This window comes from Passer montanus, unplaced genomic scaffold, assembly GCF_014805655.1.
Source record: "Passer montanus isolate IOZ18808 unplaced genomic scaffold, ASM1480565v1 scaffold5, whole genome shotgun sequence".
In the NCBI taxonomy this organism is placed as follows: domain Eukaryota; kingdom Metazoa; phylum Chordata; class Aves; order Passeriformes; family Passeridae; genus Passer; species Passer montanus.
Window position 1 is genome coordinate 9,607,029 of NW_024369929.1, and position 25,625 is coordinate 9,632,653.

Below are 25,625 nucleotides of genomic sequence, written 5' to 3' on the forward strand. Positions count from 1 at the left end.
TCTTTGATGATTTTACCTTACTCTCAAACTTTTTAGAAATTACTATGTAGTGAAAAGTGCTGTGGGTGAGGTAAATGGAACATGGTGATGCATGGAAAAGGCTTTTCTAAGTCTCTAGTCTGTGTCACTGTGCTCAAGTTCTTGATTACTTGATATTAAAGGGTTTAGAATACATGGAAAAACATAAAAAACCTCAATATATATCCATGAATTAGAAGTTAAACTCAAGATTAAAAAGTCTCACTTGTAATTTAATAACTGGCAATATTGTGCTAGATGTAGGGTGGAACAAACTCAACAACCAGCTTTCTGTCAGATGAACTTTAAATGTCAAAGCATCCCATGATCACTGTGCTCATGTTCTTGATTACTTGATATTAAAGAGTTTAGAATACATGAAAAAACATTAAAAACTCAATTTATATCCATGAATTAGAAGTTAAACTCAAGATTAAAAAGTCTCACTTGTAATTTAATAACTGGCAATATTGTGCTAGATGTAGGGTGGAACAAACTCAACAACCAGCTTTCTGTCAGATGAACTTTAAATGTCAAAGCATCCCATGATAACTTTGCGTGTGTTTGGTTTTCAGTGTTTTGGAAACTGTTCACTCACCCTTTTAAAAATTGTGACACTGGTTTGGCTTTGAAAGAATTGCTTAAATACACTCTGAGAGCCAGTAATTTAATGAAAATCTATTAGGTTTCCTGGGTTCTGACAACTTTTGTCATCAGTGAATGTGAAAATGGGAAAAGGAGCCTTTCCTGATTTACATTTTTTTATGTGTTGTTCATCATTTAAGAGCTTTTTTCCCATTATAACCTTGATGAGTTCATGAGATTATGCAATATTACTAATGGCAGACTTTAATTTCCATTTTTAAAATAAAAATCTCTAAAACTAAAATACAAACAGAAAGAAACAATAATCAGTCTCATCAACCTCTCCTGGATGTGGTCTTGGGGTTTTATATCCTTTGTCTATTCATGAAACTAATTTATTCTCATACCCTTCTGGGAGAGCTTTGGGTCTTTCAGGCATTGTACCATCTTCAGGACCAGGATTTCCTGTAATTATCTCCCAGTAATTCTTATCTTCTTCAACTTTGCGGGAGTCCAGATAATTGTGACAAATTACTTCAAATTCTCTTCCAAAACAAGACCTGCAAAGTCAAAAGAGATGGGATAGGCAGGGAGAATGAACATATATACAAATACAGCAAATCTTCATTACTTGTGAATTGTTTGAGATTTTCTCATTTTTCTCTTGGTATACTCAGAAATATCAGTATGCACTTTGAAAGACCAGACCCTTATAAGAAACACAAAGAAACCCACTTTGTTTCCTATGAATAATTTAGGATTTTTAAATCCAAAATAAATGCCACCTTTCTGGCCTCAGAGCTAAAAGGAACCCCAGCAGAATAAGGCCCTAATACACCAACTTGATTTGTAAAAGCTGGTTAGGCCTTCATCCCCACCTCTCTCTGACTGAGGAAGATTCTGGCTACTTATTAACTTCTTCAGCCTCAAACTTTCTGACCTTTAATCCTCAAAAACCTAACATAAATCCTCAGCCAGGTCTTGCTAAGAAGTGAATGGGAAACATTGGTGCCTAATCAATATTAATTTAATGCATGTGTATTAACTGAATTGAAAGATTAACTCTGATTTGTCGAGACATTGATTCGGATGGACATAAGCATTTAGAATTTTATGCACTATGGTTTTATTTAATTCCCTTGTTCCCTACACTTCTTAGTATATCCTTTTTTTCCTTCAAAAGTAACCCAAACAACTGACATTGCTCAAGATATTCATAGAGAACCACCAAGAAACTAGGGAACACTAAAAGCATGATATGATAATGAAAAATGAAAAAAAAATCCAAACAACTAAGACTGATCCAACTGTCTGCAGCAACACAGCAGCACACGTTGCAGCCAAGAAGTAACATAGGGGAAAGGAGAATGGCACTTTCCATTATTTTCCATTTCCTCAGTGTGTTCTTAAAGCACCTGTCTTGCTCCCCACAGTAATTCTTGCTGTTGGCCCATCACTGTGCACTCCCCTGCCAGTTGTAAGTTACTCTTACCACACACAGAAGGTCCTTGGAACGGCTAAGTTGCGATTGGTGTAGCAATGAGTAATAATAATCTTAGTTTCTGCCTGGAAAAAAAAGAGCAAGGAAAGACACTTGACAAACATTTTTAAACCAATACTGTGAATAAAGACTGTCTTTAACAATTAGTTAATTTTGACTGTGTTTATTAGTGAGCTTATTCATGTAAATGAGTCTTAGCTCAAGGCTGTGTAGGAACAATTGTATTTGTGTGTATGCCAGCACTTCAGAAAGCCTGGCAGTTATCTGGTACAGGAAAATACTGTATTTACAAAAGGTTTAAAACATTTGGAAAATCAGTCACTTATTCAGATGCTTTGAGAATTTTATTAGACACTTAATGTATAGGACCGGTTAGTTAATCACATCTCCAAATACTGGAAATGGAATTTACTGTCTCAAAAGGCCTTAAAAACAGGTAAGTAATGCAAAAACCTGAACAAGTCAACCACAAAATGAACAATAGAAACAAATATCTTTATAAGCAGATTCCTAATTAGACTGTTCATTTCCTCTCCCCCTTCCTACAACTAGAGGTTAGAACTGGCATAACTCACATGTTAGTAAAATCGACATAACATTTTTTTCTCAGTAGTCCACCTGTTTCAATTAAATTTTCATAACATTTCCTACAGTTTTAGTTTCTTACAGGAACTGGAAATCCTTCATGTTCAAGGCGCAGTTGTGGATCCAAGGACTTTGCTTGCCAGAAGGTCAAATAGGAAAGCTCAGCTGTCAGAAACACTTTCTGAAGGCGAGATTTTTTAGCAAAATCTCTAAATGTTTTGTGGTCACTTGCCAGATAAAACTGTAAATAAAAATATATATTAAGGACAGTATTAATGTAAAAGAAAGAAGATGTGTAATTTTGAAACATACTTTTGAACAAAAGAACTTTTCTCTTGGCTCCTGACAGATCAGTCTTCCCAGCTAAAACTATGCAGGCAAAACCCATGGGATAGGTTCTATACCGTTGATAAACTCATTAAGTAGTTATTCTATATGCAGATTTGTGAATATAAATTTAAAATTGAATTTACATTCCAAATATTTTTATCTCACCAAAGTGATTGTTGACAAGGAAAACATTTTCAAAGTTGTGGTGATTTATTTTGAATGCATACATATGTGTAATGCCTTATGTGCTTTTAATTTGCAGAGGGAAAGAATGTTACCATTTAATAGAAGTCTGCTTCCTCAGAATGATAGAATAGTGCATCACTTTATATTCCTACTATAGATTATCTTCATAAGAAAGGAAATCTTCTCATTTTGGAGTTTCACAGAATATTCAGAGTTGAAAGGGACCCACGAGGATCATCAACTCCAATACCTAAGTGAGTTGTTCAAAGTAAAAAACCCTAAAATCTCCTTGAAGAATTCTTTCATGATTCACAATTTAATTGTGATTTCTTTTCTCTTTCCTTTTCAGATTTCCTTTGTTCAGCCATTCTGGCTAACAGCCCCCTTGCTCTGCACACCTGACCTCAGGCAAGTAGCATAAACTTTCTAATTAGGTATTACTTATATCTATGCATGATTCTGAGCCTGTTCTGTAAAACTAAGGGTACAGCCTTATATATCTGTTCTTAGAGAGGGATCCAATGCACATTATCAGTACATGCTACCACTGCCATGTGTAACTTTGTTGCCTTACCAGTTTGTCAGAAACCCCTCCTTTTGTCCCAAGAAGAAAGTTTTGCCCATATCGAAGTGGTTCACCCACTGCACTTCCATCCACACTGTAAAAATTGTAAAAAGGGAAAAAGGTACATTCAAATCATTAGTTTTGCTATTGTTTAGGTTTTTTGTGTGTTTTCATCTACAGTTAGATGTTGCTTTTTGACAATATTTTGTACTGTTTGCGTTTTAAAATAGGTAAAATATCTTAACCTAAGGCTTTGATTACAGAGCTGGACCCTGTTCTTCTGTTTCTTCTCCAACAAACAGCAACAATTAAATATATATTTGAGACAGAGAATATGCTGGGTTTTTTAGAACAGAACCATGCCCACTTCATGGAAAGCAAAAGCAATGACATATTTCTGCTTTCAGGAGAGTGAATATTAATACTACTGATATTTGGACATGTTTTGTCTGCAACTGGAATAAAAACCAAATGATAGAATTTACCAAATGATACAGTGAACTTGATTCTGTCTTCACACCTAAGCTGATTTAGAGTTCATTGGAATTAGTCAGAGTAATATGCAGCATAGAATCCAGCTTAATGCATGACTGAAAACTCTTTCTTAACTAAATTAAATTTATTAATATTCCTCTGTATATTAGCAAGCTTTGTTGCATATTTCTCAAAACAAGATGCCTAAAGCTAAAATAAAAATTGAAAACAACTCAGAATAAAATAGCAGACCTTACAATACAGAAAGCATTTCGACCTATGGGGTCCACCCTCTTGACTGCACTAAGTCCACGTGAGATCTGCAGGGGCTCGTCTGAGTACAGGGACACTTCTTCCATGTCAACAGCCAGGGTGACATCACCACGCATTTCGGGGTCCCTCTCCTGCGAGGTCCCTCCCAGATCCGAGGGTTTGCAGTCTGGGTTCATAAGCAACACGGTGTCTCCAAAGTGAACAAATCCATCAGAAGATACTGACAGCTCTACCTAAATTAGAATTTACAGAATTGTCTGAACCTAACATCAGAAGTATTTTAATATATAATTTCCCTAGCATTCATAGTGTAGGCAGAACATTAATAGGAGTTATGCCACTTTGTGGGGGTCATGGGGAGGTGGACACAACCCTCTTTAAAAATTACCTTCTTGAAAATACTCTCTTGAAGTCTGGCTAATCTCTGCACTAAAAGTTGTCCTTTCTCTCTCTTACGGATAAAATCCCTCAGGAGGTCCTGTTGGCAAAGGAGAGGGGAGGATATATTTTATCCAGCATCCACAGTCTCGGGTTTAAAGTGGATTTAGGGAGCGGGGGAGGCGGTGGTGCCCGGGCATGGCAGTACCCGGGATGGTGGTGCCAGGGAAGGAGGTGCCTGGGGATGGAGGTGCCGGGGATGGCGGTACCTGCTGCGCGATCTCGTCCTCCAGCCAGTTCCCGATGCGGACCCCGAGGCGGTAGGAAGCCATGGCCGGGCCGGGATGCGTCCCGCGTCGCCATAGCGACCGTGCCGTGCCGCGATTGGCTAGCCAGGGCGGGGGCGGGGCCAGATTGGCCAGCCCGGGAAGTGCGGGGCGGCGATTGGCCGGCCTGGGAAAGGCGGGGCTGTGATTGGCCATCCCACGGCAGACAGGGCGGGGCCAGGGGCGGGGCCTGAACGGCGCTGAGGGCGGAGCGGGGCCGTGAGGGGCCGTGGGGTCACGGAGTGTTTGACCGGGCAAAAGAGTGTTTAGAGCGGGCAAATCGTCCCGTCCCGCTGTAAATGCAACACTGCCAGGCCCTCCCGTGTGTGTCCCCAAGTGCACGCGTCTTTTAAGTGCCCCCGGGCGCGGTGACTCCAGCGCTGCCCTGGCAGCTTGTTCCCGTGCCCGCCTGTCCTGCCGGTGGAGCAGTTCCCGGTCTGGAGCTCACCCGAGCAGCCTGGCTGCAGCAGTATAACACAACGAATCAGCTCCTTATCGCTGCGCTGCTGGTGAATGCTGTCAATCATACAACAGTTTGGGCTGAAAGGAACCCTTAAAATCACCCTTGAAATCATCTCGTTTCCGCCCTCCCCTGCCGTGGTCAGAGACACCTTCACCTTCCCCAGCCCCATCCAGCCTGACCGAGCATTCCGGAATGATGGGCCTCGCCTCCCTGGGCAGCCTGTGCCGGTGTTGCACCGCCCTCGCTGTGGAAAACTTCCTCGTGTTTGGAGGGAGTGGATGTTTTCATTGTAAATGTTGTGCTTTGTTATTTTCTTGGTTTGAAATCTACGTGGCAAGTTAAGCTAAGTGACAATAAACACCGTGCCCTGTGTTTCTTTCCCAGATAGGCTTCGCCAGTGATCTTCAGAGAAGGTGTAGATCCTTGCACAACACATTTAATCCCTTTACCACTGTCACGGCTTTCTTACAAGCTTGCTGTTGTAAGGTTTCAATGCAGGACAACTTACAAAGATTAAAAGAAAATTGTTTTTTGCGTGGACAGCTGGGCTACATCTCATCATCAGGCAGTTTTGACAGTAATTCACATGAAACTCGGCTCTTTCCTGGTTGTTTTTTAACCCAAGAAGTTATTACTCATAAAGTTATTTAGCACATCCCAAACTTTTAAGGACCAAATTCTATCCATTTTTGTTCAAATAGCACCACTCAGTGTTCAGTTCTGGTAAGTGACACTTCGCTACACCGTGCTCTGTTGTCAGCAACGCTGAAACTGTGTAATTAAAATAAGGAAGAAACTTTGTTCATCTTAGCTGAATGCTGCAAGCCAAACACCTTTTTCTTGTTTCAGAATTAAAAACTTAAATCAATATTCAGTAATAAATCATTGTATAAAATCATATATTATGCTTAGCTGTGTCATTAATTGCGGGTGCACTGTCTTGCTGTAGCTAATTAGTTAATATACAGAATTCACAGCAAGCTTCCGTGGTTTTGTAGCCTTATGCACTGTCTGTACTTATTTATTTACACACTTCTGCAGAGAGAAGTATCTGTGCTAAAATATAACTGTGTACAGAAATATCTTCAAACATCTTTTAGCAGGATTATGCTGAGTATCCTTGTCACCTGGAAGGATTCAATTTCTGATTACGTAGTATTTCCTGTAAACAAACAAAAAGAGCTCCCTATAACGATGTTTGAAAATTGAACATCTTCCCTGCAGGAAAGGTTACAGGCCTATTCAATTCAGCTCAGTTTCCTTCTGAGATAAAATCTGTGTTTACTCCTAACAGTTGTTTGCTTTATTAAATGGTGTGAAGAAAAGCTGTGCTTGTGAAAGAATTTATCTATGTTTTGTGTGTCAAGTCATGCCAGAATATAAATTGACCAGAATTAAAGGTCTGTGTGATTTACTGAATATAATAATATTGCAGGTTTTTGTGTGTTTGGTTTTTTGGTTGTTTTTTTTTGGTTTTTTTGGGTTTTTTTTTGTTTGGTTTGTTTTTCTTTTTGTTTGTTTTTAAAGTCATTGTCAAGTAAAATTTTAGCCAGCTACTTTCAGAGACTGTTCTACTGTCTGGAGTTGCAGATCTTTTATCCTTTTTATCTTCTCTTTTTGTTTGTTTAATGAAAGATAACTAGATGGTTGAGAAGACCCCAATTAGCACAGAGAGCTGTCTAAGCCATTAGTTTGCATAAAAGGCTGGGCTGGTTTGACTTTTAATTGCCTCAAGCTTGTCAGAAATGTTTTCAATACTTGAAATTATAAACGCATTGGTAAATATCAGCAGCGCAAATTATCATGTGTGGTCCAATCTGACTAAAGGACAGGGTCTGAATGATATTAACTTCATGAAAGATGAATGTGATCTTACTTAGAGAAGAGCAAAAAATACTAAAACTAAGTAATCAAATCACACACGTGTTGGCTGGGAATGTTTTTAACCTGCCTTTTCTGCCTTGGGAGTGTGTCTATGGGGTTTTTTTCCTGTTTTCTTTTTCCTTTTGAAAATTGTGAGTATGCCAAATTTGATTAAGAATACCGACTAAATAATACTGCACAAGAGTAAAATGTTCTCTGGGACAATTTGTCTCCTTTCATGTTGTTATTTTACACTAGCATTATTCTGACACATGCTATGAATCAGTTTTCTTTGCTGTAATTAGGTTTCTGGCTATTAAAGTGATTAATCTATTTGTTAATGGTATAACTACACTTTCTTAGTCTAACCTGTACCTCAAACACTTCTGTTCACAGAACAAAAGGAATGAAGTAGTTCATGTGATATGATTTAAGGATTGTTGTGTTGCCACTTGTGGGAATGCCTCCCATTTTGGCTGTGAATTCAGCGTGGAGTTTTCCTGTAATGATTTTTGCTGGGAAGCAGTGAACCTGTTCATGGTACATTATTTTCTGAAATGTAGCAATCCATTAATCTGACCTTTCATTCTACCTTTTACAAGGAAAAGGAGCAGGATTCTTGTGTGCTATATTTGCTGATACAGGTACACGAGTGTAAATTTACCCTATATGGGATTTGGTTAAAGCATCCAAAATTGATATTATTGTTAATTTGGTGTTTTCTAACCAAAAGATTCTGCTGGAGAAGGAGGCAAGGGGAAGGGGATAATTTGTAATGTGTCTACGACTGATGATGATGATAATAATAATAATAATAATAATAATAATAACACTTGCCAGTTAGTTTGGATTGATTTATCCACATCTCCATGGTGTTTTCTACTAGTTTCTAATTTATATTTGTACAGAGCTTTCCCTTTAGAGAAATTGTATAATGAATATTTTCTCTTCAAATTGAGCTGTTCCATCCTGACTGACTTCCAGGTCTTTGAAGATTTTCTCCTCTGCCTGGCTGAATTCCATAAAGCAGATGGACTTGAAAAACCACTAGAGTTCTATATCTCTCAGAAAAAGATTGTCATTCCAGAAACAGTAATTTATTAAAAGAATCTAGAAATTTTAAAGTGTCTCCAAGAAATAACACTGTATTTTTCAGAGATCTGTATTAACTCTGAATCAGCTAAAATACTTTCATCAGCAATAAATCATTTATTGTGAGCAGAAGCACCATTAACAAATCTCCATTGCTTCTTACATTTATCTCTTCACAGGACTGTGCATTATGTATGTCTACCCTTGGGCAATTTAAAAATGCTTATTTTCCATGCTGTGGAGTATTTCTCTAAGGGGTCTGACCAGAACAATGAGACTGGACATGTCTCATGCTGGGAAAATGTCTCAGCTGACTTCTCTTAAGAACTGCTTGTTTGAGACCTGCTTGAAGGGACTTGTGATGTTCCAAGGTATGGAGTGCATTGCATGTGCTGAACTGCAGAGTTCTGTCCTCAGAACAGGCACTGACACAAAATCACTGTGGCTCAGGTGTGGTCCTATTATAATGGGTGGAAATCAGATCACTCGTGGTTACTGATCCGTTTAAACTTTAGTTTCCATAAATACTCATTTTTGAGATTTTGAAATTTGCCTTCTGTTAGCAATTTTTGCATGTAAAAAGCAATGGCATGATTATCTGTAGAGAAAAAAAATATATCCCTGAGCTCCATGACTTAAGCTGACTTTGACTGTGTGGGTTGTTCAGGCATAAAGTCCTGCCAACGTGGACAAACTGCTCCTGAAACTGGAAGGCAACATTTCTGCCTGACCTCTCGTGACCCAGATCATTCTGTTAGTTCCACTTTAGGGCTATCTATAGGTAGTGCTCAGGGCTGTCTTCGCTTCCCTTTTTAGCCTTGCCTGCAGCATGATTCCTGTCCTTTATTGTGAATTGCCTATTGGATCAATCCTTGCCCTGTGATGTCACTTCACACAAGTGATGTCACTTCCCTCCTTTTGGATTTTCCTTCCCTGTGAAGTTAGTGTTTAAAAAGAGACTGGTCTGTTTCCTTCATTTTCCATGGTGGAAATATAGGCTCCAGTCTTGAAGCAAAGTAATGATGTACACAAATAACACTGGAGATATGGGTCAGTCTATCTTCAAACCTTTCCTGAATTTGTTTGCTAGAAACTGTATCCCACTGGCCCCCATTAAAAGCTTATTTGTGGTAGTTAAGGTTTAGAGATAAGGAAATTAAAGAGATCAGGACACTTTGGTTCACATGAATCTGTGTTACATAAAATGAGCTGTCTAGAAACAGGAACAGAAACTGATTTATGTATTTATGCCACAAAGCATGAATCAGTTAAATATTTCTGGCAGAGCAAAAAGGAACGTGATGAGACTCTTTTGTCCTGAGGGGGAAAGAACATGTGTATTGTAATTGTTTTTAACATTTTCTGCCACTATTCTGCTATTTATGGTTTTGAATTGGCTGACCCTACTCTGGCAGTGTATTTATGTCAGACATCACGGCCTACAGAAAATATTTTATATGTCTGAAGACCCTGGCAACTGTTCTAATTTGAGACTCAGAAGATTTTGGCATTTCTGTGTAACAATGGGCTTGTAAATTAGTGCTGCTTAGCTGGTGGCTTTTATTTGAGCTGTGGGAGAGAAACTGGATGAAACAAATGGATGGAGCACAAATAATGGAATAAATAAGAAAATTGCTAAAATGGTCATTGTAATGTACAATATACAAAGTTTATTTGCTAGTCCAAACTGAAAAGCTAGACCACTCATTCCATGAACACCTGTTCTGCAGAGAAATAACTTTCTTGCTGAAATAACTTTTAATTATTAGAAAGAGTCCTCCTATATGTACTTTTCAGTGGACTGGAATGATACAGAATAGGCCATTTTTAATCTGAATTTTAACTGAAGCCTCCTAAAAACAAACAAGTAAAATGGATTAGTGTAAAAGCAAGGACTGAGCTCTTTACAAAGGAGGCAGAGTGTCTGGTCTGTGTGCAGGAATAGTATTTTTGTGCTGCTCCCCTGGGGTCTCTATGATCACACAGGGCACTGGGGGGATCTGTGCTCCCCTCTTAGTCAGGGGAGATCCTGGAAGCAGCTTGGAATTGCACTGGCACCTCATAGGTGTAGGAAACTCTCGGATAAAGTTCAGAATAAATTGTGTTTAAAATGTGTTATGTTCCTTAAGGTAACCAAAGACAAGCTTTCCCTTCTCCCTGCTTCTATCAGCCGAAAATATTTTTAACAATATATCAGAACTAATTATGAAGATCACCAGACCATAAGCATTGCTGTTATTTAAACTTTAGAGAATCCATCTTGGAGGGAGGAAGCAGACACACAAAAGAATGCATAGAGTCCTCATAATCCATACAATTTGTTCCTATCTTACTCCCTAAGAAAGTTTATGATACTCCCTATCATCTTGATAGGAGTTACTGAGGAGCAAGCAATATCAAATAAATGTCAAGGTTATTTAGCTTTTTAGCTAGGGCTTTCACATGGAAAGAGAAACCCCAAATACAGCATTTGAGCAATCTTAAGCGGTAGTAGCTACGGCAAACAAGAAATTAAAGAAGAAATCAGTGATATAAAAACGAATTAATTATATTCAATAAGAGAAAAGCTTAGATTTTCTTCTTGTAGGGTACACCACTCATGTAAGTGGACTGATATTTGCATAAGATGATTATCAAAGAGGAAATGCATTTGCATTTATATCTCCATTTTGTGTAGTCTTTTGGCATCAAAAACTGTTCTCTCTCTTGAAAAAATTCATATGGTGATAGAGTTCTCTGTGGAGAACAATCACTAAATCCACAAAGAACTTTTTTAATCTCTGTTGATCCTGGCAGCAGTCTTTGGCAGAACTTAAAGCAGCAATGGTGTCTTCCAGAAGACTTGCTTGATTTCCCATGATGTAACAGGGTATGGAAATGATTCAGTAGAGTCAACTTTGAGATAACAAAATTCTGAATGGAGATGTTCATGCAGGGGCTCAAGTTCCAAGGCTTAAGAGTGCAAATGTGCAATTAGTGCGACAATGCAGGATTTTATGTCAAAATATTAGTCAAAATATAAAATAAGAAACATCAGGAAACTGGTTACATTAGCAAAGAAATTTCATGTGGAAATTTGGGCCACTTGTATATCATATGACTTAGGAAAATAAAGAATAAATTCAGAAAGGAGAAAGGTGAATTAACCCTGGGAGACCAGCAGAACTGAAGATTGGCTGTAAGGAGAGAGAGAAGTTTGCCTCTTAGTGGCTGGATGGAGGAATAAGTGGCATTCTCCTGATTCTTTCAGACCTGGAGCATGAAGAAAGAGTCAAAGCTGACCATGGGGTTCTGGTTGATAAGGAATGCGATGGTGACATTACAGCAGAGAAGGAATGATAAAATCAAAATATCCTGAGTTGGAAGAGTTCCACTGGGATAACTGAGTCCAGCTCCTGGCCCTGCACTCCAAAATCACACCATGTGCCCAAAGGTGTTGTCCAAGTGTTTATTGAGCTCTGTCAGGCTTGGTGCTGTGACCAGTTCCCTGGGTAGGCTGTTCTGTGCCCAGCCACCCTCTGGTGGGCTGCCCAACCACCTTCTCCCTTATATTCAACCTGAGTCTCCCCTGACTCAGCCTCACGCTGCTCCCTCAGGTCCTGTCACTGTCACCAGAGAGCAGAGAGCAGTGCCAGCCCCTCCTCTGCCCCTTGTGAGGCAGCTGTAGACAGCTGCATTCTAGAAGCTTTAGAATAAGCATTTTTTCCTTCTCCTGCTCTCTTATCTTTCATGGTCCTGCACCTCTCAAATTCTGTTCACTTTTGCTACCTCTCAAGTTTTCTTCATTCATTTTGGGTTTTTTTTGTTTTCCCAATCCTCTAGTTCATAGAATCAGGGCTGTTTGGTCCTTTGGGAATTCATAAGCACTTCTGATGAGACTCTACTGTTGTAGGTATTTTTGCTGATATTAATTCCTGTGTTTTCTTCATTCATTTTGTTTTTTGGGTTTTTTCCCCAATCCTCTAGTTCATAGAATCAGGGCTGTTTGGTCCTTTGGGAATTCATAAGCACTTCTGATGAGACTCTACTGTTGTAGGTATTTTTGCTGATATTAATTCCTGTGGAATTTTCTGGGAACTTTCTGAGTATCATAGATATTGTGTGTTAATTTTCCCATTATTTTTTGTAACCACTTGTCTTTTTTCTTCTCTTGTGTTTGTTTGTTAAATCCTGAGTAAAATGCACACGACAATATAATTGAAGGGCAGCACCTTGATCTGCTTTGAAAGTTACGTTGAAAATCCTATGGCTTCTTACATATTTTTTATAAGTGTATCTTATTTGGGAGTGCTTTTATAACACTATTTCTGTAGCAAGGATCTTCTGTTGTTTCATCTTCCATTTTATGAAGCATGAGGGACTAAAAGTAGCAATGATTTGTGGAAATTAGATGTGGCCTTTCCATGTTGCAGGTACCTGGCATGATTTTGTGAAGTTTGGCTAGTTTTATTCATAACAAGATTATATGCTTTCCTATTTTGGTAAAAGTCTTTCTGTTATACAGTCTGCATTGACTTATAGTAATGATTTTTAAATCTGTTTTCCCTCCTCAGAAATGTGTGTGAAGTCTTGCCAAGGGATTAAAAAAATAGGAGAAAGCAAACAAACGGAATAAATATGTATCTGACAGAAGAAATTGTTGCAGCTGAGAATGGCTGATTCTTCTCTCTGTGAAATGTCACCAAATTGTTAGAAATGCAAAACAAATTGTTAGAAATAGCCCTGGCTATTGCAAACTCATAGCCTAAGCTGATAAAAGTATTGAGCTTCAGTCTGTAGCATCATGAGGCATAATTCTGTTCCCTACAGCAGGAGAATATGCTGGAAGAATGGCAATATCAGGTGCTTCTTAATTTTTATTGTATGGCATCTTTTGTGCTGTTATGAGTCCTGCACGATCCTAGTTAAATTTGGAAAGTTGGAGGACAGCTTTGCTGCTTTAATAACTTCTGCTGCTCCTGTAAGAGGTTTGTATTTGCATGCTAATTTAGCATGCTTAATTTTCTGCTAAGGTTCACTGTTCTCATTGTTTCACATATCCTGGCATGAACTCATTTAATTTATTCCTTTGTTAGCCTGTGTCCAGCTGATGAACTGCTAATCCCAGCAAAGGTTATCAAATGTAACAAAAATTGAACTAGATTTTTTTTCAGGCAGTACTAAAGCAGATATTTCACTATGATATCCTTCTCACTGTAATGGCAGATAAATGCAACCATAATCTGCTTATAGTGCATAGCTGTGTTTACTTCAAAGAACTGAAATTGGAATATATCATCCTTATAGCTGTTTCTGTGGTCCAGAATGCATCTCTACCAAACTCCAGTGAATGTTCTCTCCAGGAGAGGATGAAAGCAAAGAGACCTGTCCTATGAGGAAAGGCTGAGAGAACTGGAATTGTTCAGCCTGGAAAACAGAAGCCTTCCAGGGTCCCCTTCCAACCCAAACCATTCTATGATTCTGTGGTTTTGATGTTTTTAAACTGAGGTTGGGCAGCATAGAGGACCAGTTCTGGATTGTCATCTGTGCATTATAATGTCAGCTCTTAGAGCTGTAAAAACTTCCAGCTCGTGCTTCAGAGTTCCTCACATCTTGGAGAAAACCAGGGTGATGGGTACTCTGAATAGCACATGATATTCCTGGGAGACATTTGAAAAGATTCACTTTACTTATTTTTGTTGGCAAATATTACAATGATTGTTGAGACAGGCCAGGAAAATTTTCCTTTTTTTTTTTTTGCCAGGTGTAATAAATTTACTTCTTCTGTTTTACCATTTTCAGCACTAGGATTATTTTCAGGCTTGGAAAGAGAAATTAACTTCTGAGAAAAAAAGTTTTAAGGACAATTTTCTTCAAGTAGAATTCATAATTAGTGAATGGTTTAAGACAGGCATTTCAGTGCAGTGTGGATAGGTGATATCCAGAGCTGTCCAGATATCTTCTGTTTAACTGGAGTAAGATTGCTTATATACTTATGACGGGTCAGTAGTGCAAAAAGGGAAAAAGGCAATTCAAAGCACTGAAATTAAAAACATCCTTATGGTAGCACTTATTGCCCAGACTCTTATCTGTAGTGTTTTCATGCTTGTCACTAGAAGCAGCTTGTTGGTAGCAGATGGAGTTTTTTGGTGGCCTTACCATTCTTTTCAGCAGCAAGTTATTCTCATGTATTTCTCTGTTGTCCTAATCCTCAGGCTTTGCCACAGTAGTATCCTGAATAACATATTTGTATATTTTATTTTAAAAAAGTACTGAGGTGCAGTTTTTACCTCAGCTCTCTGGGCAGCACAAGGATCCAGAGTCAGGGCAGGCACTGGAGGTGATGCTGTTTAGACATGAAGGGTAAAGACAGGAAGTTTGGAAGGGGGAGTTGAAATCTGTAAATGAGATTCAAGGAGGGAATGAAACATGATCAGTGTCAGGCAAACCAAATGATAATTCCAGCAACCTTGTGGATACAATGGAGAACAAGGCTGGAACTTCAGGAAGGAAGAGGAGGCAGTGAGACAGAATGATTTTTCTCAATGTGGTCAAGAGCAAATAGTACCTCAGTGCTTTTTTGGTTTTAGCAGTAGATATGCCAAAGTACTTTGACCCTTGGAAATTGATTTGTTCTGCTTGTTACACTGATTATTTCTAGAAATTTGCTGAAGATAGGAACAGGAAAATGTTTTTCAGTGGCAGTCAGTCCTGCAAATAAGTGTTATGGCACCACAATGTAATTAATGCCAAATGTGTCATCATGCCTTTGTCTGAAAGGAATTTAGGATTCATGCCTGTTTTCTTAGTCAATAAAATACCATTTCACCCTAATTAGACTCATTTTTTACTGAGGACAGTGTTAATATTGTATTAGCTATACCTCTCTCTTCGATATTATTGCAGTCTGTACCAGTGACTTCCTTTGGCTGATGTACAACTCTGCATGTGGGAGACATTTAATCTGGGGGCAGGACTAAATCTCGTCCAAAGAGACAACCTAGAAAAGTACATTGTGTAAGCATAAAGGCCTGAGAATAAATTGTTTTGATGTACTGATACATTCCTGTTGTGCCTAAATTACTAATGCAGACCTAACATATGTTGACAAATTAGCAATCATTCAAATCGATTTTTATCTTTTATTCTAAGAATTACTCCAAAACTGTACTTTAGTACTTTCTAGTAGAAAAGAAACCACCTACTTTTGGTTTTACAAACTGGATTTATTCTTTAGCAGAAAGTCTCCTGTGGAAAGATTTCTGAATCCTCACCCAACCATAGATTTAGGGAAGGACATAGCAAACCTGCCCTAAAATCCTGAACTGAACTGTTTTGTAACCTTACAGATGGAAAGATTTACACTGCAAAGACACAATGGAAGTGTGTCATCCCTGAGATTCCCATACACATCACTCATTCCCCACTCATCATTTTCCTTCAAATTTTATGCTGTGAAGGTGATTCATTTACACAGAACAAATACCACTGGGCAGAAATCAATGTCTGCACAGAAGCTATTTTTAATGCTGTTCAGAACAGCACACACTTTTTCCTGAAATGTGTTCAAAGATCATCATTCATATGACAAAATTGTATGTTTGCTCACGTAATTTCTATTGGATATTTTGGATTTTGGAGAAAACAGGAGCTGCTTGAGAGCAAAGAATTGCTAAAATGATTAACATGTTACCATTTGAACTCTTGAAAATGCCCATAAAAACTGACACATTAATTAACATTAAAAGCTCTGGTATTCAACAGGAAGCAGGGCTTAAATCTGGGGAAAACAATAGGCAGAAAGAGCCTTTGTATCTGGGAAGGATTTCCTTGTTTTAAATTTTCTTGTAAACATGGCATGAATTCTGCTGAAACATGTGGGCCAGTTTTAGTGATTTACATGTCTGAGAACTTTCCCTGGTGACAAAAATAGCAGGGATTTTATTTTTAAAACTTAAATAAAATGCTACCTAATCTGATTGCACGGGGCACAAAGCCTCTATTTCTACCCAGCATTCAGAGCTGTTAAACTATAATATTCCCAGTCAGATGTGTAACAATGCTTCTCGTTTTCAAAGCCAAATGAATCATACAGAGATGCCACACCAACCAGGTCTTATTCTTTCTTACTTCTAATGAAAGTTAATGACTCTTTTAAACCTTATTTCCAAATCTTCTGGGTGTGTAATGTGTCTGAGCAAATTTCTGATTGTTAAATCTTAATTGCCTGGTTTTCTTCTTGCCATATTTGTAAAAAGAAAATTGACCTATGTTTTAAATTTTTCAGAATTGATGTTTTGTTACCCAGTGGCACAAGCACTTCTAGCCTTTTAAACCTGCTTTGTTCTTCTAAATTAGTTTCAAGAAAGTGATTTACTTATTAATGATTGAAGACATTTAATAATGCAGGATTTCTGTGAATTTTTCTAGCTTGGATCCTACCACCTCATATAGCAAGATGTTATACAATATGAAGAAATAATGCTTTGCAACAAGTGCTCGAAGTGAATTAATAATCTGGATTTCAAGGTCAGTGGTAGTTTTTGTGCCAAGATGGCTTTTGTTGCTTAGCCCTGCTGGTCTCTGCAGGCCAGAAAGTGGCTTTAAAAAAACAGCAAGCTAAGAAACCAAAATCTGGCTTGATGATATACACATGGTGACTGAAGGCATGGTGCTACTGGGAAAATAATCAATTTCTTTAGTCCTCTCATAATTAGGTTTACAGCCTTTAGGGAAGAACTCTGGTAAGGAAGATAGAGAACAAATGTTCCAGGGGTGGGGGGAAAGGGGGGTGTCCAGGGAGAGCCAGCCTTGAAACTCTTTCTAAAATATGGATGAATGAAAAATAGTCATTTTTACGTCAACTGAATTAATATCTAAACCTAAACACCTCTCTCTGCAGTCTAAATATTCATTTTACTGTAATTTTTTTTTTGTAGAAATAAGAGCTGGAGGCCATGGAGGCAGCTTCTAGACAGGCATTTTCATGCCACTATTTCCTGGAGAGTGCTAGTTTGCCTAATAGAATCCTAAAGGTCCAAAAAAACTCTGCTTCCATGTTGTGCTTTGACATGGGAGTTCAAAAGCCCAGAAAATAATTACATCAAATGCCAAAATTATACACCTAAAGCTGGATATAAAATGATGAGAGAAGTGGTGGATCTTTTACACAGATTCCTCTTCACACAGACCAGTTTGAAAGGATTTGTGCAAGCCGAGGAAGGACTGATTAGCTCAGGATGCAGCACAGAGCAGCGTGATTTGCCCTGTTCCAGCAGCCCAGGGTCAGCAGCCTTGCAAAGCTTGCCAGACAGTATTTTCTTTTCCCAAATTAGAAGTTGTGTGTGCCAATAGTAGGTTTCCTGGTTCATTCTGAACTGTAAATTGAGGGAGAGCCAGGTGCCCTGGCCTCATCCAGAGTCAGGATAGAGCTAGTGAGTCCAGAGGATCTCATTGCTCTGAAATTCAGCAGGAGCTGTGAGCCCCTGGATGCTATACCAGGGGTACTTTGGCCAGTAATCAGTGACAGTACACTACAAAGCAATTCCTCTCTTGCAGCATCCTGGTATAAGAAGAAAGTTATGATTTTCAAGCATCTAGCAGATTTAAATAAAATGGAAAAACAAACCATCACTATGGGGATGCACTATAATTGCACTATGTGCAATATCAAGACAGGAAAACATATGCCATAATTAAAAGTATTTCTTCACTTTGAGACCTTATTTCAATTATGAAAAAAGCAGGAAATTGATTCTGACATTCTTCTACCATTGGATTGAAACGTCAGTAAAGTTTCTTTTTCAGTTCTTGATCGTCTTTCAGTGCTGATGTGGCAGATGCTCCTCAGCCCAATCACTGTCAAACACTCATTGGTTTTGTGTGTGCAGAAAATGATGGCTGAGAGCACTGGGGGTATGGAGGGAGTGCTCCATCTTGCACTGGTGCAGGCTGCTGCTAATATTAGAACAGAATGAAAGCTCACTTCCTGCAGGCATCAGCAAGCTTTATTTGCAAATTTTTTTCAGTTGCATCAGACATGTGGAATAAATTATCATAAACTGCTTGTGATTAAATGTAAAGTACCGGGAGGATTTGCAACAGTTAATCCCTTTATTTCTGGAGTCTGTGAAGAGCAAATTAAGCTGAAGACTGATACATAACTGGTTTTCATTAAAGTAATGCTCTTATATTATAGAATTGTTTGGTTTAATTATGGAACATAATTTTAGAAATTATAAGCTTCAGAAATAAGGCAGTCAGCAATGTATACTAGTGTAACTGATGTTTCTGCACGAACCACAAGTTTATACTGTGATACTTCTAAAGTGACATTAGAGGTACTAAAACTTGCTCCAACATTTTGTAATAAACTGGATCTTATTTTGTACCAATATATTACATGGCTATGGTCCAAAGCAGATTTCCCCCCTAAATTCTGCTGAAAGAAAATCTCTATTTCCATATATTTAATTTCAACAAAGTTTTGGGAGACAGTTTTGCTTTCCATTTAACTAAAATACAAGAGATTCTGACATCTGAAAGGATTTACCTCACCAAATGTGACTCCATGTGTAAAAAAAAAAAAAAAAAACACTTCAAACAATTAAATCAAATTTTGTGAGCATGCAAAAGGAATTAACCTCTGGTCTGGGAAAGTGTGTGAATAACAAAGAAAGCAAGCAGAGAATAGTAAATGCACTTGGTTTCTCCTTCAGTTCCTTCTCTCTTTCTCCTTTTCCCTTCATATATCTCCCAACAGAGCAGTCCCCACTGATGCTTGTGCTGTAAATGCAGCCGTGTCTGGAGCTCTGGACAAGAGGCGCTATGAAGAAGGAGTTCTCCTCCTTCAGTGGCAGAACAGGCAGCCCTGGGTTGCTGGTGAGCTCTCTGGGTGCAGAGAGCAGCACAATCCTGTTGGCTGAGCACGTTTTTGCCCAGCAAAGACGCCGGGTTTAGTGGATTATCTGCGGGGCTCCAGGTGTTGAGGCAAACTCAACCTCCAAGCCTGTGGTTTCAGGAGACAAGGTGAGCTGATCTAGTAGTTTACCACTGCTGAAAGGATAATCTTGTTCTTTTGCTCCCAGCTAACACACCCAGCACTTTCTGTGTGTTATCTAGCCCTTGAGAGAGTCCACTTTAACCTGTTCACCCTGCAGGAAAAGAGCAGGACTTTTTGAGTTAATAAGTGGAGTTGATGAATGAAAATAGGTGATTAGTGCTGTGGTTTGGGCAAGTGGGACAACAAAGAAGGGAGGAATGGCATAAAAGAGAACGGAAACAAAATCTTACCCTTTTTTGGTTTTTTTTGTTTTTCTCAGGTTCTTGTGAAACTACACTATGAAGTACAGCCCTGATTTATCTGAGAAGGTAAATAGAAGTGTTTATTTAGGTAACTGGAAAATACTTCATTGTTAAAGGCAAAGCAGTAGGTAGTGAAAGAGCATGGAGAGGTCTTTGTGTCGGTATGTGTGCTTCTTGTTTGCCCTATTTATAGCAAACATTCTTTTTTAATACTTGCTAAGCTAATTAGGTAAGGACTTTTCAACTAAATGGCATTTTTGTGTGTCACGTGACACCTTTGAAACACTGACTTCTGCACTGAAGGATCAGAAGACTGGAATAGAAAAAGAGGAGACTGTGTGCACACATCCTTCTTGACAAGGGAAAGCAAAGGCATCTCTGAATTAAGGTCTGATTGGTCTGATTTCCTTGTGCATATCTTCTTTTGCCATCTGGAAATTTCTTTGTTGGAGGAATTTGTGCGGTTTCTACATTTGTCCAGGATTTATGGATGTTCAGTAGCTTAGGCAGAGACACTGTGCAGTTTGGAGATTCCAGATATGTCCATGTTACAGTTTCAGAGCAGACACAGAGTGCATTTGCAGTAAGTCAGATGTTTTTTGGGCAGTAGCACAGAAGCCCCCTGTGGATCTAATATGAGTAGTCTTGATAATTCCAACACAAACCAGAAGCACTGAAGTATTTTATAATAAGCATGTAGTTTTCACTGTCCATGAAATCTTGCAAAGTATGGCAGCCAAGCCCTGCTGTAGGGAATTGGGGAATTGTGGGGCTGCAACATGCAGGAATAGAAAAGAATGGAAACAAAAGTGTAATATCAGTATGTGCAGTGATTCTGGCTGAAACACAAATCATGTTGCCTTTTGTAAATAGAACTTGCCATGGCTATACTGAAAGCTGTGAATATCAATTCTGAGAATGCAACTTTTCCTGGAAGGTAGGATTTTTTTTCTGATTTTCTACAAATTTTGCCCCATTGGATGTCCTCTCTGTTCAGCGGGTACGCTGCATTCTCAAGCACTGACATGCAGTTCAGCGAGTTTAAACCCTGGGGAACAATATTCCTTAAAGTTCTGGCTGCAGGCTTTCTGTTCCAAAGCACTTCAAACATCCTTCCCCCCAGGACCCACCCTGACTTACTGCTGGAGGTGGTACACAATCAGTAGCAGTCTCCTTCAGTCAGATGGGTGTGCTAACAAGCTAAAGACAACAGGCAAAGGAAATACTATTCAGAGGTCCTGAGGTCCCAAGGGCTATGACTCAGATTTGGGACAGGGTGCGAGGAATTGCTTTATTTGGTATCTGTTGCCTTCTCCAGCGCCGTGTCATTGTTAAAAGTGAAAGACTCACACATCCAACTCTTTTCTCCTTGTTTATAAGGGTGAGGTATGTGGATCACACTGCTGTTAAACAAACAGAGGCATACAAGGTTCTCTATGTTCTAGGTGTAACTTGGCTAAGGCTGAGGAATCCAGAGTTCAGACTGCTGTTGCAGACATAATTAACTGCAGCACCATTACGTGTAATGCAGCTATGCAGCTCCACGTGGGCCATCCACTGCCTACCCAGTTCCATGCAACAGGCTCAGGATACTTGTTCAAGTGTGTTTGATTTAGCATGGGGCTATATAAATACCTCAACATCTGAAAAATTTCTAAGAATGTGGTGTTTACAGCATAAGAAGGTACAAGTGGGTGCCCTAACTGCAGCTGCAGCAGCAATTACCAGTGTAATGTGGCATGAGAAGAATAATCATAGCAAATTATAATTATAATCCTCTGACCTGGCATTGATTTACAGAAGTGTTGTGGCTGTAGTTTCTGAATGCTTGGCAGAGACGTTTGAGCATTCTAAAACCATTCCTTCAATTACATACCACATGCTTTAAGTTTTAGGTTATTTTAAAAACTTCTTTATTTGATTCGGGCTTGGGTTAATTTTATAATGAAGGAGACAAGAGCTCATTAACAAAAAAACTGATGCCTTTATACTCTGTGGTTCTGCAGCTGCTGGCTGTTATTTGAGGTAAATCACTTCTATGAATGCACTAATATCCACCATAGAGCTTGTTATCCACAGCAACTTTTGGTACTAAATAAATTTTAGCTTTCCTCTGACTGCAGTCAGGACTGAGGTTTGCTCATGTCAGCAACCACATGTGTTGCTGTACTGCTGGTAATTGTGAGAAGTTACTGAACAAACTCAAGGCAGGGACTGTGCATTCAGTTTCTTAGATTGCTGTTCATGCCCTGATGACCAAAATGGAATACTGGGAATGCTGCATTTAAACCAGTCTGACAGCAAGGATTAACTGGGACAAGCACTGGTTTGAACTTGACTGTGAATGTTTCTGAAATATACAAGCAGGAAAAGGTAAATATTGAATGTGAGAGACATCCTGATCCTTTTATGTGAGCTCACTATTTAGTAGGGAGAGGGAGAAGTTACTTTTACATTTTATGAATGCCTAAGGATCTGAGCATGCTCTGTCAAGCAGGATACAGAGCAGACTGCAGCTCTGTTCTGTGTCTGTTAAGGAAATGAGCCCCACCTCTGCTAAAATGGGCAAAACATCCTTGGTAAACAGAGCATTGGGCAGAGCTTACACAATTAGCAATTACTCCGTGAACCCAGGCTGGCCACTGCCCAACTTCAACTGAACTTTTATCCTCCTACAACATTTTGTTTAGAAACTATTTTTAAACAATAATATTCTCTAGCAACACCCATCCTAGAGGACGTCAACTGCTCTGACTGTCATCTCAACTCCTGCTCAAATTGGGGACAGAAGATGCCACCTCTAACAGAAATTATGAAAAGTCAGTGATCACTACTTCATGTCTTATACATCTTCATTAATGAAAAGGAAACAAATTACAGTGCTGTACTGTTACACTCAGTCCTGCACAAAGGCTTCTTTAGAGTCATTGTGCAGCACTTTCTTCATGACAGAAAGTGAATATGTTGGAAAGCATGATTTCAGTCAGGGAACCTGAAATCATCTCTTCCCTTGGTTTGAATTCAAACTGTGTGCCAGAGACAAGGAGTATTTTGCTGATTCCAGGTTATGCAAGGAAGATTATGTCTTAGTTACCTTTCAGCAGTCGATGTCATTTTGTAATTTGAGACAACATTTGAATCTTTAGTCATCTGCTACTTCCAATAATGTCTTAGAGCACCTCCTGGAAAGTGTTGGCAAAATAACCACTGCTCTGTGACAATTTTTGAGTTCAAATAGATGGGTACTTGCCCAGAATTACTTGAAACAGTATTAACCACTGATGTTTTCCCAAATCAAGTATCTCCTTCCTTTTTTACCAGCATATTCAGCTCTCCACAGCCCACAGCTTCTCAGCACTATTAACTGGCTGATTACACTCTAAGCGTAGTTATATTGCACCCATGGTCTCTTTTTGAAAACAGAAATGAAGGTAGCACATGCAAAGAGGAAGTGATGTAAAGAAAACAGGAGGACAGAATTTACTTTTGTTTCATAATCCAATTGCTTTGGATACACTGAATCAATGGGGCTATTCCAGCTCTGAGAATAAGGCCTGCTCATGTGACTACGTGCTTGGAATCCCAAACTCTGCCAATTCATGCTGGCATAACTAAAGAGACTCCTGCCTGCAGCTCTCTGCCTGTTCTCCTAGATGCTGTCAGGCCAGTGGGAGGGGTGGCAGCTGGGCAGTGTTCTTGCCCTGAGACACCCAGCCTGGGTTAGCAGAACAAGCAGCCGTAAAATTCAGTTTTTACTGTCCTGTGAGCAGCAGTTGCTGAAGGCTCCAATTCACAGTCCTTTATGGATTTTGACTTCAGCAGCTGAAAAGGTCACTATCCTGCTAGCACTCAATACTCCAGCAAAAACTGTAATAGGAGCCTCCAAACTAATCACAGGGGGTTAAACCCTGTTCTTCAGAGCTGTCACCAGTATGGATCTGTCAAAATCATTGCTTGCATGCAAGGTCAGTGAAGTCAACTAGCCAATGTGTATTTATATGCATGTACACACATGCTTTTAAATACACTTCTGCCTGTTAACTACGATCTCCTGGTGAGCGTTTGATTCCTCTATGGTTCTGAAATGAAGCTGGCTTTGTCAGCAGTTTGTCAAATCATATACTGTGAGATTTTCCCACCAAGAGGAGTAGTAGCAGAGCAGCACTGTGGGAAAAGTGATTTATTGCACACATGTTATAAGGGAAGTTGCTCTGAAGAATATTTATATTTATGATTTAAATGAGATCATCTGGGGATTTTTCTCAAGAAAGGAGTAAGAAAAATTCAAACGGATGCAGCTCTATGCTGGTGTGAGCAGTGGCCATGATTTTTTGTGGGAATATATGAAATAACCTCAAAACTCTTGCTCTAGTTTTTAAAAATAATGTAAGAGTTATTTTGGGAGTATAGCTTCCAAATTCCTACCCTTTGGGTGTAAAGCAGGCAAATGTCTGGATTTTCGGGATAAAAAATGCTGCCAGTAGATAAATGTTTGGAATTATTTTGACTGCAGCCAGCAAATATATCTCATCACTATGGTTGCAAAAACAAACACCCACCAAAGAACTGTATCTGACACAGGGAAAATAATTAAGGGAAATGGAACAATTTGCAGCTTGTATTAAATTCTTTGCGTTCCCTCACACAAATCAGTAGTTAGAGGGGTGAGCTGTGACCTCGATGTGAGTATTCTGTTTGAGTTCTTGCCATTCTGACAGCAGCAAATAGGGCAAACACAACTTAAAAATAGAAAGGAGCTTGAGATGTAGCCTCCTACTCTGAACCATTTTCCATCCCATATTTTTGATAATCGATGTGAATTCAAAAACATAGTTTTGCTTTTGAGTCCAAATTGAAAATAGTTCATTTTTTTTACCTCTGGCTTGGATGTAGTTAAAGGCATCAGAACTTCCCAGAAGCACCTTACTGTTAGGAGTTCTGCCAGCTCAAATTCAATGTGATCAGTCCATAGTTAAGCAAGCAATGCAGTTCTGTACCACTAAGAAAAATAATTTCCTATAAAGTATATTAATATGTTTTAAACCACAAGTATTTTAATTAAAAAAAATACCAACAATAATAAAAGGAAGAAAACAAAGGATTCTATATCCAAGGTTAGATAGCCATAAAGGAATATAAAATTCATCATAGATTTTGGTACTTGGGGCACAGGTCACATTGGAACGGCCGATGCCTTTCCACACTGATATGTTGTGCAGCTGCTAAACCATCAGCATTTAGAACCAGCCTGAACATGAAATTTATACTGTGTTTTTATGAGCAGGATTGGTTGTAAGTAGCCATGAAACATTGTCTCTTCCAGGACCTAAGGTGACACTTTTTAGTAGGGCATTCTTGGAGAGAGGAGGAGCCAGAGGAAGACACTGCAGGTACTGTAGAATTAAGTAATACCATAATTCACTTCCAAAATCTTTTTGACATCACCTTACTTAAAAGTATACTTCCATTTTTAAATTGTAGTTCGTGGATACCCACAAACCTTACAGCAAGTGATTCCAAGCTAGGAAAGGAGTGAGAAAGTTCTGTCTTACCTCTTTTAAAGTGTTTTTCATAGGAAAATATACTGAAATTAAGAATTTTCAATTAGTTTAGGTAATTTACCTATAAATTTTAGAACAGTAAGTTGTCAATCCATTCACCTCCCCCCCTCCCTGGACAGCAGTAGGGTGACATCATATAAAG

At 38.9% G+C, this 25,625-nt stretch overlaps 1 protein-coding gene across 1 annotated transcript; it reads right to left on the reverse strand.

The window, feature by feature from the left end:
• Positions 1–806: 806 nt before the first annotated feature.
• CFAP161 (cilia and flagella associated protein 161) lies at positions 807–5,227 on the reverse strand. Its single transcript, XM_039723533.1, has 7 exons — positions 5,165–5,227; positions 4,906–4,995; positions 4,497–4,750; positions 3,780–3,864; positions 2,772–2,930; positions 2,096–2,169; positions 807–1,163 (listed from the first exon to the last, which is right to left on the reverse strand). The coding sequence occupies exons 1-7, from the start codon at positions 5,225–5,227 to the stop codon at positions 986–988; spliced, it is 903 nt and encodes a 300-aa protein (XP_039579467.1). The 3' UTR covers positions 807–985.
• Positions 5,228–25,625: the final 20,398 nt, after the last annotated feature.

Excerpts from the sequence above, each read along its gene's own strand:
- CFAP161 (XM_039723533.1), bottom strand. The coding sequence starts at position 5,227 with ATGGCTTCCTACCGCCTCGGGGTCCGCATCGGGAACTGGCTGGAGGAC. Across the intron at positions 4,751-4,905 it reads AAGAGAGTATTTTCAAGAAG|GTAGAGCTGTCAGTATCTTC; the intron begins GTAATTTTTAAA and ends ATTCTAATTTAG. Across the intron at positions 3,865-4,496 it reads AATGCTTTCTGTATTGTAAG|TGTGGATGGAAGTGCAGTGG; the intron begins GTCTGCTATTTT and ends CAATTTTTACAG.